The following is a 14,822-nucleotide window of genomic DNA, read 5'->3' on the forward strand; positions in this document are numbered from 1 at the left end:
GGGACTTGGCAAATGGAAACCGGGGCGCTGGACGCGCTGGCCGCACGGCGGCGAACGTGAAAGACCTGCGGGCCTGATGCGACCGGGCCGGGCGTGGGCGACGCGAACCGGGCGCGAAATGAACGTGGTCGGCGTAGCGACGTCGACAGCAGGCGGAACAGGGCCGTCGACAAGGCGCTGTGCGATGGAGAGGTTGGCGTGCGGGTGGTGGTGTGGTGATGTCGAAGTGAAGCCCTCCTGGCTCGCGCTCCAGGTTGGAAGTTCGCTCAAAGACGGCGGGTCGCGGGCCCGACCTAGCGCCGCCTGCCGCCTGGCTCGCCACAGCAGCACGTGATCTGGAGCCGCACCCGCTAGGCCGATCGCAGCCAACGGCTGCAGGAGCCGACTCGCCGACCGACCGTCGTCCCGCGCCAATCAACGTGGATCCGGCGCATATCCAGACGTCGCGCGCCTCTGCCCGCAAGCACTTCCCCGCCGCCCGCCCTCGCTGCACAGCCATGCGCCTCGTCTGCGCACCACTCCCACCTCCATGAACCTCCCCCTAATCGACCCGGCCGTCCTGGCCCAGGACACCCCCGAAGCTCCGGCTGGAAGGCTCCGTAAGTCGCATCGCCCCATACCGCGCCGCTTTCCAGGCAGCCCGCGGTTTTCCCTCGCGGCGCTCTCGGCGATCAGTTTACTGACACCGCGCTTTCCCTAGACAGCGGCCATTCGACATGCATGCGATTCAATCACCGCGGTGACTACCTCGCCTCTGGACGGGTAACCCTTTCCGGACACCGCTGCTGAAGCCTGCGCTCACGCTCTTCTAGGCAGACGGATGTGTCGTCATCTTCGACCTCGAGACGAACGGCGTTGCGCGCAAGCTCACCGGCCACACGCGCCAAGTCCAGTCCCTGAGCTGGTCCGCCAACGATCGCTACCTGCTTAGCGCTTCACAAGACTGGAGATGCGTGCTTTGGGATTTGAAGGATGGCAGGCGGATACGGACCGTTAGGTTTGGGGCTCCGGTCTTCATCGCCGAGCTCCATCCGCGCAACCAGTGAGTCCACATGTGGCGTGTAGCATGCGCGCCTATCACCCGCTAATCCAGCGTAGCCTGATGTTCGTAGCTGCTCTGTTCGAAGACCAGCCCGTCCTAGTGGATATGGCCGACGACATTCCGAAGAAGCATGTCCTTCCCTCCGCTCCTCGCCGATCCCAAGTTGAACGCGACAACGCGACCGAGAAGCAAACTGCGCAGGACGCCAAGCAGACAACAACTGTCACTGTGTTTACACCTACTGGAGACTACGTGTTGTCAGGGACCAATAAAGGATGGCTCAATGTCATTGACGCGAAGACATGCGATGTTCGCTACTCGATGCGGTTATCCAACAACCTCGTCATCTTCATCCGGCTGAGCTCCTCTGGCCGGGATATGGTTGTCAACTGCAGCGACAGGATTATCCGCACATTACAGCTACCTGACCTGACTGACCCCAAGCTTGACTTTGACAGCATGGCGCTTACCACCGAACACAAGTTCCAAGACGTCGTGAACCGCTTGTCCTGGAACCACGTTTGCTTCAGCTCCACTGGCGAGTACGTCACCGCGTCGACTTATATGAACCACGACATCTACGTATGGGAGAGAGGTCAGGGAAGTTTGACAAAAATTCTGGAGGCAAGAGAAGAGATTGCAGTCACGGAGTGGCACCCACATCGCCCGCTCGTAGCAGCTGGCGGCATCGAGTCCGGCAGGATCTATCTCTGGTCCATTCTCACTCCTCAACGATGGTCCGCCCTGGCGCCCGATTTCGTCGAGGTGGAAGAAAACGTCGAATACGTCGAGCGGGAAGACGAGTTTGACATTCAGCCTCTCGAAGAGCTTCACAAGCGCCGCCTGGACCTGGAGGACGAGGACGTGGACGTCCTCACGATAGAGCCCGGGAAAGCAGAGTTCGAGCCGGCGGAATTCCAAATGCCCATCGTGCTGGATCTTGGCGGCAGCGACAGTGAGGATGAGGAGATCATGATCGGAGCGGGCCAATACCGCCGGAAGAGCCCTGGAGCCGGCAAGGAATGGATGAACGGCCAAGATGGCAGCGGAGACGAGAAGAAAAGCGCGACGAACGGTACGGCCAGATCGCAGAGTGCGAACAAAAAGCGCAGAGCAGACTGAGTGGGAAAATGAACAACAGCGGCATGCTTGCATGGAAGCGGCGTTTGGGATATAAAAAAACGATACCACTCGGTTCTGTACAAGGTTTTATTTTGGAGTTGAACGTTGAGAGTTATCAATGGCTCATGTACGTTATAATCACGAGTAGGCGAAGGGCTCTTCGAAATGGTAGAGGCAGGAATATATCAATTCCATGGCTATGAATTCTTTAAGCTTTGATACCGTGGGACAGCCAGGACAAACTTATGTGCTTGCATCCCGTCAGGGAAATAGGAAAGGAATGAAATAGCAATAATGGCGGTGGTCCGTGATGGCCTGGTTTGATTCCTTCCGTATCCATTGCAGCTTCCTCACAGGACTATATAGCTACTGGAAGACGTCGCTTGTTGAGAGAAGGATACCGCCGAAGTTGAGCTTCTTCTTGCTGGATCTCTTAGCGATACAGTTTGTAAAGTGAACACTGAGATTTCACATCGGAAGACAAGTTGTGGAATGTGCCTTTAGCTAGCAGCGCAATATAAAACCTTCAGCGGCCACCTAGGCGGGAACGCCGTCATCATTTCACGCTTGAGTCGCACTTAGATTCAGGAACTGGTCTATCTACCATAGATGAAGTCTCATATGATTATGCGCGAGTAGTAGAATCCTTGGTCTGGACATTTTTGTACGGTTGTAACACATGGACGCCCATAGGTCTGCTTCGGAGGTTAACGAATTTGATTTTCTTTCACACCGGACAAATACAATCAATATATGAGGGAAACCAGTAAATCTCGGTGATCCGTCGCCACGGTAGATCGCATCTCCTTTCATGTAAAATAGCTTCTTCCCATCGGAAACAACTACCACCAATTCGGCTCCGAGCTTATCATTCCTAATACGGACGTAGCATCACAGGGTCGAGTAGACTGGTAGGCAGCCTGTCGCTTGGTAACGGCGCGAAATACTCACTTCCGAAAGAGCGTACGCAATAGGCTGCCAAGAAATTCTTTGACCATCATAAAGCGGGCGCCTTTCCGGTTCCGAAGCTTCTTTGAATCTGGGATTGACAAAGCGCTGCTAGTGAAGTTGGCTTAACTGCACAGCCCATAACATGCTATAGCTGTCTCAAGCTCTTTGTCGAAAGTGTAAGTTGCTTTCCTTTCCCTTTTCGTATGTACTACGAGCAACCACTTCTACTTTTAAGGTTGGTCCCATCTTCCTGGCGCTGGTCTTTCCGTAGGGACTTGCTCTTCTGCCGAAAATCCAAGAGGCCGGAACAATGAGAGACAATAAGTAGATAAGCTTGCCTGATTTAGTAAAAATAATTGCTTGTCCGGATAAGAGCTTCAACTATCACTGGCTCCTGACCTTTGGTCACGGACACTTGAAAGACGGCGGGAATGTGACCAGCAAATGTCACAAGACAGTGTTCGCTTTGTCATGAAGAAAACTGCTAGGGCTGCCAACTTGGGTAAGTGGGAGGTCTGCCCTTGTTCAGGACTCTGTAGCATTCTGATCTGGTTATGTTCAATCACGGCATCCATGCTTCATTTCTTCGACGTTTTAACGCGCAATGACGTATCGGAGAGGCGAGGAGGAAGAGTCATCAGTACAGCTCCTTCGCGCAGCCGATGGCTAGCGTGGATCTGTTTTTTGCTCATGTCATGGGTAGTTGAAGCCATCGTCCGGACGTGTATGTAGAATTTTTAATTCGACATTCTTGTCCGGACGATAGCTTCAACTACCTACGTATTTTTTTTCTCTCTAAGAACGAGCTAAGGCATAGTTACGCCATGTTCTGCTATTCTTTGCGCTAGCCATCGGTTGCGAGGGGGGCCTGTATGATGTGGTCGTTTTCCCGTGCCTGATGTGAATTTCATAAGAATCATGTGCACGGCTCCGACCTACATGGATGATTACGACATGTTGAATCCAAAGCAAAAAGCGGGCTTCGAAAAGTGTGGTGGGCGCGTCGCGGTGGTGTTGAAGCGTACCGTGGGGCGGGATCCTGAAGCTGCAAGCTTGCGCACTCTCGGATTTTCAACTGTTCCACGTCGACCGGTACTGACTGACGCCACCATTCTCGGGACCATCGAAACTCCTTGCTCTTCAATCCCACGGGAACTGCTCAATGCATTTTTGAGGACTATCGTCGTCAATGCGTTCCCGTAGCTGCAACGGCTTGTCTCAGGCAGACCATGTGCTGTGGGAGGAGAACATATGAGACGATGGGTGGTCCCCGGCCGCACGTTACTAGGTCTCATCGGTGCCATAGCATCATATGCGAGTGCAATTTCGCGGTGAGATGAGTTCCCGGATGGTTGGAACGCCGAAGCGACGTTAGCGCGCCCATATCATGGCTGGACTTCTGGGTGAAGTCGCCTCACCAAGGCTCGCGCACCGCTGCTGTGATGCATGCGACAGCGGGTAGGAACGTGAGGCAGCAGCACAAGAGAGCTGCAGGGAGCCGGAGCGTGCGCAGCGGCGGTGACGATCGACGATGCGGGCATGGCGCGGGAGCGGGACGCGGCGAGTACAGAGTCGCAGGCTGCACTGCTGGCTGACCTGGAGCCAGAAAGTGGTGCGCCGCTCCAGACGGTGAAAGGCAGCAGCACCAGGTCGGGCGAGGGTGGAGTCTCGCGGCGGCACAGCTGCACGGGCGACCCCGGGCGGCTGGCTAAAGTTGCTGGATTGGACGAGCTGGCGGGCGTGACGCAGGAGGTGTGACGCGAGAGCGTGAAGGGCCGGCGCTGCTGACGGGGAGCGGTGGGAGGAGCGTGCGAGCTCCGGGTGCAGATGCGTGGGAGGCCTCAGCCCCCGTCCAGGGACGCGGTCTCTTGGGCGTGGCGCTGACGCAGGCCTCGACTGTCCTGGTGAAGTCCATGGCGACTGGCGCGGCGATGCAGCTTAGATCAGAACGCTTGTTGGTGGCGCGAACTCGCCTAGGCCGGGCATGATGGAACCTCGAATGTGTCATTTGGGCTGTTGATCACCGGCGGCGCTGAGGAGCAGCCGGGGCTCGTCGCTCGTCGCCTCCGTCCGCGGCGGCGATGAGGCCCAGCTAGAAACACCAAGGGCGAGGAATGCCGCCAAGCATTAGCCGGCGCTGCATGCGTGCCTGGCAGGTGGCCCTGGGGACGGCGGGACGTGGCCGCAGAGTTTTCAGGTTGCGTGGTTGCTGCTCGCTCGAATTCCGGACGCCTCCGTGCATATGGATGGCTGAACGGAAATCTCGTAGCGGCAGCAGGGGCGGGAAGCGTGAGGGCGCTCTGTGACTTGACGGCGAGGCGGCGACAGGCCCGACGCACAAATGCACCCGGGCCAGGGCCACTTGACCTTGGCAGCTTGCGACGACGGTACATACACCTAGGTTTGCAGCAGCCAGACCAGCCCGCCGCCCGCTGCGCCGCCCAGCGCCCAGCAGCACCGCCGCGCAGCATACAAAAGTGCACGCCCAGCGCGAAACCGCGTCGGCAGGCGCGCGAAGGGCTGCGGCGGGCGGGCGTTGATTGGCAGGCGCGCGTCGCGGTCACGTGCCGGCTAGCACAAAGCTTCCGGTGCGATCGCAGACCCTAGGTCAATGTTGCTCAGCAAAGTCGCGAAGGCGCCCGCCGCCAGCGGAACCCACCACAGAATCCATACAATGGCCGAGCCACCCGCCCTCAAAGGCCTCTCATGCCTGCTGCCCTCCGCCCTCCCGCCGCCCACTCTCCTCCTCATCCACCACCATCACCCACCACCGTGATCCGCACCGCAGCCAGCTTCCCACCCCTTACGCCTCCATCGCGTTGCGCTCGGGTCACACACCTGACTTTGACCGATTCACCTCACCAGCCGCCCTGAGAAAGGGAGGCGCCAAATTAGCAGGCCTGCGACCGTCGGCCAACGCCCAACACGCTCGCACCACCGCAGCACCTCAACACCACGACGCGCCGCCATGTCCAGCTCGTCCACCACCGTCACTGTCGCTGCCTCGCCCGCCTCCAGCCTCAAGATGTCGGCCAAGTCGCCCAGGTCGCAAGTCGCCGTCCTTCGCCTTGCGCCTACGCTGCTCGCGCGCTTCCCGTCTGACGGCCCCGTCCGTAAGAACTCGCGCTCCAAGTCGTCTTCGTCGGCGACGCCCATCGACACTCCTGCAGACCCCATGGTCGTAGAGCCCGCCGAGCTGCAGTCTGCCCCCGACGCCGATGCTGCATCGGCCGTCAACGGCTCCACGCCGGCCCTCGACAACAACTCGCTCGCGCCTCCGCAGAACGGTGCGAAGAGGAAGGGCATCCCCGGACCCAAGCCTGGCTCGAAGCGCACAGCTGCTCAGTCCAACGACGGTACCCCCAAGCCTCGCGGCAAGCCCGGCCCCAAGAAGAAGCCTCGCGTGTAAGTCAGCCCTCACCCATCAATGGACCGCGATGGCATCCTCTCGATGCATTGCATCGTGTGCCATCATTGATGACCATACCTTGCGAAGACTGCGACTAACTTCAATATACAGTGGCGAGACTGCTGAGGCCCCCATGAACGGCGTGGTGCCGATCTCAGCACAGAAGCTCGGCCCCAAGGCCAACCAAGGCGCCATCAATGCTGGCCTTCGTGCCCTCGACCGCTCTGGCAAGCCCTGCCGCAAGTGGGAAAAGAAAGGATTCCAACTCAAGAGCTTCACCGGCATCTCTTGGTCTGTTCCGACCTGGCGTTCGCCGAAGAAGTCGCATGTCGATGAGAACGGCGATGTCAAGAGCGACACGACTAGCAGCAGCGAGACTGCGAAGATCAACGAGAGCAGTGCCGTGCCAAGCGAGAAGAGCAGCAACGCCGGCCTCTTGGATACTCCGCACAGGTCTTATCCGCTTGTTCACGGTGCCAGTTCGCCCATGCCCGAGATGACGCCCGTGTAGGGTGCTTCCGCTCTTTTCTGGTAAGTGCTATCTATCTGTCATGATTGCTATCGCACATCCCTCCCGTCTCCTGCCGCCCCGGATTATTCAAAGAATCCTGCGTACGTGCCAAGCGTAGGATGCTAGACATTCGTCATTCCGACAACCTCGACCACCCCAATGTTTCTCTTATCTGAACGAAGACTCATAGCTAACACGGCAGCAGATTCCCTCTACTATTAGATTTCCGGCACACAACAGACATTTTCCTTTTTACATGTATAATATGCTTCCAGCCTTGCGTTGATACGCAGTCGTTTGCCGGGTTCCAAGCCGGGATTTCCAACGGGTTGTTTTGGGTTTTGACAGCGGTTCATGCATGGTGTTCAGGTACGGATTCAAAAACCGCTGGGAGTCAGGAGGGAGAGGTCATGATCAAAGCGAATAGCGCGTGACTTGCTCTAGCTGGATAAGGATTTGGAAGAGGTGGCACGGGAAAGTCATGCCGTCGGGTACGCCCAGGCACAGATGCGGAGTGGAGATACCAGGCGTTTTAGAGTATAGGCGTCAATGAACGATTCAGTTTCAGCTCTTGGTGAGATGGTGGGCGTGAGCTGCTGGCCGGGGCCGGGGCGTGCGTCGCTGCAAGTAGTGACAGCGCGTCCTGGCGTAATCCGAGCTTGGTCCTAGCCCCCCCGCAACTGCGGAACGGCAGAGGGCACCCGCGTCGAGGCCGCATCACCCCTCTACATCGATACCCGACGCCCCCAGCATCCTTCCTGCGGCCTGCGCGCGATCGGAACTGCTGCTGAAGCTCCCGAGCGACCCGCAATGCTTATGATGATTGTGCCTGGAGCTGGCAGTGTGCAGAGCCGCCGTTGATTGTGACGCCGAACCGCTGCCATCTCACCGACGACACCCGTCACATCACTGCCAGCATATCGGACGCCGCAAGCCTGTGCATAGCTTGGCCGCCCTACGCAGCCTGTCCAAACACAACGCCCGCCGTCTGTCGCCGCTCCGAACACGTCGGCTGCGCTCGTTCAGCGAGAGGGCAGCTCCCGTTCGCCGCCGCGGCCACGAGGACGGTCAGTCCATGACGAACCGCTTCCCTCACATCCCGGCCCACGCTCCTCACGCTTCGCTCACCACCACCCCCGGCGTCGGATCAACTATGTTTCGCCGGTCATCATACGCCTCTGTAGCCGCAGGAACGGCCGACAGCAACAGCTCGCAGCCCTTCACCCAGCCCGCTCGCTCAGGCGCCTTCGCCCACCTCCTCAACCAGTACTCCTCATCCCATCACCACTCGCGCAACCCGTCCCGCGGCATGGACATCGACGGCCAGGGCAGCCTATCCGGCTCCTACCGCGGCGCCAACCCGCATCTCAACGCCTCCTACGGCACCGCCATGGACGCCTCCACGCCACCCTTCTTCGTCCCCTCCTACCTCAAGGGCTCGCGCCACGCGGAGCGCCTCGAGGAAGCGCACAAAGCGCGCCTGAACGCCCAGCGCGACGCGCGCTCTTCGGGCACCGGCTCGCTGTCGAGAAGCTCCTCCAGCGCCAACCTGCACAAGATGGTCCCCTCGCACCGCGGCATGACGCACGACATCATCGAACGCGCACCCCCGGCTACATACACAGAGGACAAGGAAAGGTCGTGGCCGACGCGATGGAACGACGAGGACCGGTCTCCAGGTCTTGAGCTGCTGAGGGAAGGCATGGACGTCAAGTGCGGATCCATGAGCAAGACCCATGACGAGGCGCTATCGGTCAGGACAGACCACCCCATGCCCCGGCAATGCGGAATCTACTACTTCGAGGTCACGGTCGTCGGAAAGGGCAAGGAAGGGTCAGTAACGCGAAGAGGGAACGGGGTCGACGGACGCGCGCTGACTCGTCGCTGCAGGTTGATTGGCATCGGCTTCTCGGGCCCAAAGGTCGCGCTTCACAGATTACCTGGCTGGGAACCCGACTCTTGGGGATATCATGGTGATGATGGATTCAGCTTCTGCAGCACGTCTGCCGGAAAGAGCTATGGACCCAAGTTTTCGATGAACGACGTCATCGGCTGTGGGATCAATTTCCGGACGAATACGGCCTTCTTCACAAAGAACGGCCATAATATCGGTATGTGAGATGGCCCCTGGTGTCGTGCGTGGCTAACTTGACCAAGGCACTGCATTCAGGAACATCCCAGCTACGTGCTTGGACCTCTATCCTTCGGTCGGCGTAAAGAAGAATGGCGAGCATCTACGCGCAAATTTCGGACAAGAGCCGTTTGTGTTTGATATTGATACTGAGTACAAGGTAAGAAACATGCGAAAGGCGCAAGGGCTCATTTGCTGACCATCAAATAGAGGGAGCAGTGGGCCATACAAAACGAGATTAGCCGCACGAGTGTGACATCCTTAAAGCCGGGAGCGGATGAAACATCATTGATTCACGAGCTTATCGCTCAATACCTCGCCCACGATGGCTATGTTGAGACTGCGCGTGCATTTGCAGCAGAGGTACGCGAGGAATCGCGCGCACTCACTACAGGAGGGCCTACGAATGTCAAAGACCTCGAGCCTGAGGAAGACATCGATGCCATCAACCGCCAGAGTACGTTTGCCTACTCGTGTCAAGCCCCCAGGCTAACTTGTTCGTTCAGAAATACGTGCGGCGATACTCGATGGCGATATTGACAAGGCTCTGAAGCTTACAACGGCATATTACCCGACCGTTCTCCAAGACAACGAGAACATTTACTTCAAACTCCGCTGCCGCAAGTTCATCGAGATGATCCGGAGATGCCAGGAACTGCAGAATCCATCCAGCAAGGCGGGATTCAGAAGCAATGCTGGAAACAACGGCTTCTCCAACCCGGCTTATGACGACGTGTTTGATGGTCAGATGGAGCTGGACGACTCGACTAGCAACGGCAATAATGCAAGCAACGGCGAAAGTATGGACATCACAGGAAGCGACGCGCTCAAGCTCAATGAACTGCTCAGCGAAACTTTGCAATACGGCCAGGAACTAAGAGGAGAGTTCAGTGGGGACTCCAGGCGTGAAGTTAAACGGGCGTTGGAGGATACTTTCGCGCTCATGGCATACAGCGATCCCAAGCAGAGCCCGCTCGCGTACATGTTGGACCCCAACGAGAGGACCCCGGTTGCAGAGGAGCTTAACAGCGCCATCCTTGGTACGTTCTACGCTGACTGTCCCCATGGTTGGCTCAACTGCTAACCTTTCATCAGTGAGCTTGGGCAAATCATCGAGTGCGGCATTAGAGCGCCTTGTCCAGCAGACGGAGGCATTGGTGGAGAAGTTGGCCGAAGATGGTGGCCCAGGTTCCTTTGTCAATGTGCGCGGAGACTATCTCGGTGCACACGACCGCGAGAACGACCGCTACCTCTGATGTCGCCTTTTTCCAACTTTGCGATATTAACAGTACTCGGCTGGTGTTCTCTTTTCTTATCAATCAGGTCAATCGGGACTGGTGGGCAACAGGGCGCACGGGGAACGGAAATCCTCAACGGTCATGTTCTATTCATTTCTTCTTTCTTTTTTCCCCGAGACGTGGGAAGTGCACGCGGTGGCTATTCTCTACTCCTCGCAGTCTGGGCCATCCACCGTTCACAGGCGCGTGGGTGTTTGTGATGCATTGGCGGGATAGCATGCTCTGATTTGTTCCGTGGTTCTTCTCCCTCCTTTTTTCCGAACGGCACAGCGCAGTAATCATGGGTTTGCAGCATTCCTTTCGCTCTTTTCGCTTCAGGCCGCAAAGAGGAAGGGGATCGGTTTTCCCTTTGAGACGTCGAGAGGAAGAACGATCTCTCGGGCACGCTGATGCCGAAATTCGAAGCAAAACCCTTGGCAAGGGAAAAGACGGACCTGAGATAGGTAGATATGTAGGTCGTCCAAATCATGCTTGCACAACGACACATGGCACACGGCGGGTGAAGGCAAGCGGTTCACTGGCGCCCGGACTTGCAATGTTGTTCGGCTGATTGCAAGTGTGTTGCTTGAAGCGGAAACGCTCGCGGTTACACGGCAGGGCGCGATTTCTTGCTTTATCAGCACACCTATGTCCACGTCAACCGCCGAGAGTGGGCAGATGGTCCTGGCCGTGCAGCGCGGGGCGGGACCAGACAGAGCATACCTACGTACCGGTCAGTGATGCTCCTTGGCGGCAGTGCACGGTGCGTTCGATTCTACTGATTGTGCCCGATCAAGGCCACTGGCTTGGGCATCCCTGTGAGAGAAGATGTACTGCTTGTTCACTGGAACCCGACTGAGACCACATAACTGAGCGTCGCCGTCCAGCACATGCGAAGCCAAGGGTTGACTCTCTCTCTCTCTCTCTCTCACGACTCATACAGCCCCACTCTACGTGCATTCGGCGATTCGAGCGAACAGTTCCATCGACGCCAAGAGGCCTCAACTATGACACTGTCGTTCCAGCCTCGAGGCCTCGTTTTTCCTAAAGAGATACGGTTGTTGCTTGCTTGGAAGGGTTCGGTCGAGGCAAACGTTCTTACGAATGGGTGCGTTGTCACGCGGTAGTTTGATCTCGCCAGCGGTCGAGGCTCTTCGGCAATGACCTCATCGAAGCCGATGAGTTGCAACCGTGCTCCTCGCTGTGGCTGGTGCATTTTACAATACGGAGGCTAGCTGTTCGCCTTTGCCCGTTTTCTCTCGGCGGCCGCGGAGCCCGAAGACCACTCAGAAATGCGAGCGCACCCAGATGCGTTCGGACGGCCGCGTTCTTTTTCTCTTCTTGTCCAGTGTCGGATATGTCATCGGGGAAGCGGTGGGTCTGGTCTGTCTTCTCTATGGACGGGGCAACCGCCCCCCTCTCGTTTTCCCATTTCTCCTCCATCGCCTTTGACCACTTACCTTTCGTCGTCCGGTGTGCGGGGTGCGTGAATACTACCACTGTCCTTTTTCTCACACCTTCTCGACCGCTGTGCGTCACAGAGCCGCTACTTCGTCAAACTAGCAATCCAATCTGCGAAGCTTGACGTGAAGGTTGTTCATATTCGGTGGAGTGGAAAACGGGTTGGTTGCAGGCCACCATCTCTGGGCCGTCTTTTTTCTCCACTGGCCTTCTCCACGCCCTTTTCTTTGCCCCGCTTTCTTCACTCCCTTATCTTAATTTTCCGACTTGCTGCGCTTTGAGACTGCTGCCCCGATTCACACATCCCACTTTGTCTCGCCGTACGCACACACACGGACAAGATACGAGGAAGAAAGCCGTTGCCGCCGCCGCCGTCGCATCTTCGTTGGCCTCATCCAATGGCGACGTCATCACCCTCGTGGCTGGGCAGCCTGAAGAAGACGCTCTTGCAGGATGGCGATAGGCCGCCCTGGCTGCTGAAGTACAGGTCGAATGCGGGGTTCATCAGCGCCACGGTGTCGATTGCCGTGTTCACGGTATGTTTTTTCTTTTGTTCTCTCGTCCCGTTCGCCTTCGCCCGCAAGTACACTTCTTTCTACTCGGTGTGCGAGGAGCTTTGATTACTGTCCCCTTTCTTCCTTCTCCCATTTCTGTCTTTTCCGACATGCTCTCCACCTTTGATGCTCCCCGACAAGCTTTCGGGCAAAACGCTTGGCTTCTTACGTAAAAGTCTTGGGAGGTGTAAGAAGGGTTGCGGCTGATTTGCATGCTGGGCAGGACATCTTCTTGTACGCTGTCATCGTCCCCGTCATGCCGTACACGTTGACGGAAAAGACGGGGATCGCTCCAGATGCCGGTGAGTCTTTTCCCCTCCCCCGTCCTTATCCCCACACTTCATACTACTACCTCCGCTCTTTTTTGTCTGCTTCAAACAAGAACCTCCTAGCCTATCTGAATATGATGACGTTACGTTGCTAACCATACCTCTCTTCACACATCATCAGTCCAACACTGGAACTCGGTCCTAATCGCCGTCTACGGCGCCGCCCTCCTCGCCTTCTCACGTACGTAAACAAAACCCCTCCTCACCCTCTCCCAACCCCCATCCCCTTTCTGCTCAAAAAAAAATATGACTACACAACCCCACACACCACCAACACTAACCTTCCCCCCCTCCCAGCAATCTGCGGCCACCTCGCCGACCACCACAGCACAACGCGCCGCGCCCCACTCCTCGCGGGGCTCGCCGCACTCGCCGCCGCCACGGCCATGCTCAACGTCGGCACGTCCATCGGCGTGCTGGTGGCGGCGCGGCTGCTGCAAGGGGCCAGCGCCGCCGTCGTGTGGGTCGTCGGCCTCGCGCTGCTCGTCGACACCGTCGGCCGCGACGACGTCGGGCAAGCTATGGGGTGGGTCAGCATGGCCATGAGTCTTGCCGTCTTGGTCGCGCCGCTGCTGGGGGGTGTGGTGTTGGAGAGGGCCGGGTACGATGCTGTGTGGGCGATGGCGTATGCGTTGTTGGGGGTGGATGTGCTGGCGAGGCTGGTGTTGGTGGAGAAGAGGGTTGCGGGGAGGTGGGTGGGTGGGGAGCAGGAGGGGGGTGGGTTGGAGGGGGCGGAGACGACGACGGCGGCGGATGATGGGCGTTGCTGCTGTGGTGGAGGAGGAGGTGGTGGTGGTGGTGGCGAGGATGAAGACGGCGGGGGCCGGGAGAAAGAGGAGGAGGAGGAGGAGGAGAAGGAGAAGGAGGAGGAGAGCGCGGACATCTCCCCCGTTTCCGGCGGCCAGGAACAAGACTCGGAGAAGCAGCAGCAGCAGCGAACCACCACCGCCACCCGCCCATGCCCCCACCACGACATCGCCCGCCACGACAACGAACCCACCACCACCACCACCACCCCACAACACCCTCCCTCCCTCCCCCACAACCAACGCCCCCACCCGCGCCGCCTCCGCGACCGCCTCCCCCCGACCCTCTCCCTCCTCCTCTCCGCCCGGCTCGCCTCCTCCCTCTGGTCCACCCTCGTCGTCTCCATCCTCATGTCCTCGCTCGACGCCGTGCTCCCCTTGTACGTGCGGGCACGCTTCAACTGGAGCTCCACCGGGGCCGGCCTGATCTTCCTCCCCGTCGTGATCCCGTCCTTCCTGGCGCCCCTCTTCGGCCTCCTCGCCGACCGCGGCCATATCGCGCCGCGCTACCTCGCCGCCGGAGGCGCCCTCGTCGCGTGTCCGTGCTGGGTGTGTTTGCGGTTTGTGGACACTACCGGCGAGGCGTTGCGGGCTAAGGTGGTGCTGTGCGTCCTGCTCGCGGTTCTGGGCGCCGCGCTGGCGGCCATCATGCCCTGCGTCATGGCCGAGATCACGCATGTTGTTCGTGCGAAGGAGGCGAAGAGGCCCGGCGCGTTTGGTAAGACGGGCGCGTATGCGCAGGCGTACGGGCTGTTCAATATGGCGTGGGCGGGCGGCGCGCTGGTCGGCCCGATCTGGGCGGGGTATGTCAAGGATACGGCGGGCTGGGGGACGATGGGGTGGAGCCTGGGGTTGTTGGCGGCGTGTAGTGCGGTGCCGGCGGTGTTGTGGACGGGGGGTTGGGTGTGCGGGAAGAAGGAGAGGAAGGGGAGTGATGAGGAGAGCGGGGGGCAGAGGACTTGAGGAATAGGAGGAGGAGGAGGGAGGTTGTGATGAGGGTATATATGGGTTTTTGCTTGTTTGACGATCAACTGTAATGTTCTTAAGAGGGGGATGGCGTTGGGTTTCATATTGAAGTGGCGCTTCTTGGATACACGAAGCTGGGAGGAGAGTCACGACGAACTTTAAAGATGAGGATATGTGGGAAGGATAATGAAGTTTTGGATTTTGTCTACGGTCCCCTCTTCCTAAACCCACCCTGTCTTTTTTTAGCTCCCCGTCTCCTCCCC

General features: G+C 58.3%; 4 protein-coding genes across 4 annotated transcripts; all 4 read left to right on the top strand.

Annotated features, from left to right (window-relative positions):
- Nucleotides 1-529: 529 nt before the first annotated feature.
- SWD1 (chromatin binding protein) lies at nucleotides 530-2,164 on the top strand (the record flags this gene model as incomplete). Its single annotated transcript, XM_066771766.1, has 4 exons — nucleotides 530-599; nucleotides 701-762; nucleotides 813-1,042; nucleotides 1,099-2,164. 4 exons carry the CDS (start codon nucleotides 530-532, stop codon nucleotides 2,162-2,164), a joined length of 1,428 nt encoding a protein of 475 aa, XP_066637045.1.
- Nucleotides 2,165-6,140: 3,976 nt separating this feature from the next.
- SLS55_000253 (uncharacterized protein) lies at nucleotides 6,141-7,035 on the top strand (the record flags this gene model as incomplete). The annotated part of the gene is made up of 2 exons (XM_066771767.1): nucleotides 6,141-6,520; nucleotides 6,636-7,035. 2 exons carry the CDS (start codon nucleotides 6,141-6,143, stop codon nucleotides 7,033-7,035), a joined length of 780 nt encoding a protein of 259 aa, XP_066637046.1.
- Nucleotides 7,036-8,344: 1,309 nt separating this feature from the next.
- On the top strand, nucleotides 8,345-10,422 carry SLS55_000254 (uncharacterized protein; the record flags this gene model as incomplete). Its single annotated transcript, XM_066771768.1, has 6 exons — nucleotides 8,345-8,868; nucleotides 8,926-9,146; nucleotides 9,193-9,326; nucleotides 9,377-9,623; nucleotides 9,673-10,206; nucleotides 10,262-10,422. The coding sequence occupies 6 exons, from the start codon at nucleotides 8,345-8,347 to the stop codon at nucleotides 10,420-10,422; spliced, it is 1,821 nt and encodes a 606-aa protein (XP_066637047.1).
- Nucleotides 10,423-12,714: 2,292 nt separating this feature from the next.
- SLS55_000255 (uncharacterized protein) lies at nucleotides 12,715-14,556 on the top strand (the record flags this gene model as incomplete). The annotated part of the gene is made up of 2 exons (XM_066771769.1): nucleotides 12,715-12,719; nucleotides 13,116-14,556. The coding sequence occupies 2 exons, from the start codon at nucleotides 12,715-12,717 to the stop codon at nucleotides 14,554-14,556; spliced, it is 1,446 nt and encodes a 481-aa protein (XP_066637048.1).
- Between the last annotated feature and the right edge of the window lie 266 nt (nucleotides 14,557-14,822).

Source organism: Diplodia seriata, assembly GCF_021436955.1.
Source record: "Diplodia seriata strain FDS-637 chromosome Unknown scaffold_1, whole genome shotgun sequence".
Classification (NCBI taxonomy): domain Eukaryota; kingdom Fungi; phylum Ascomycota; class Dothideomycetes; order Botryosphaeriales; family Botryosphaeriaceae; genus Diplodia; species Diplodia seriata.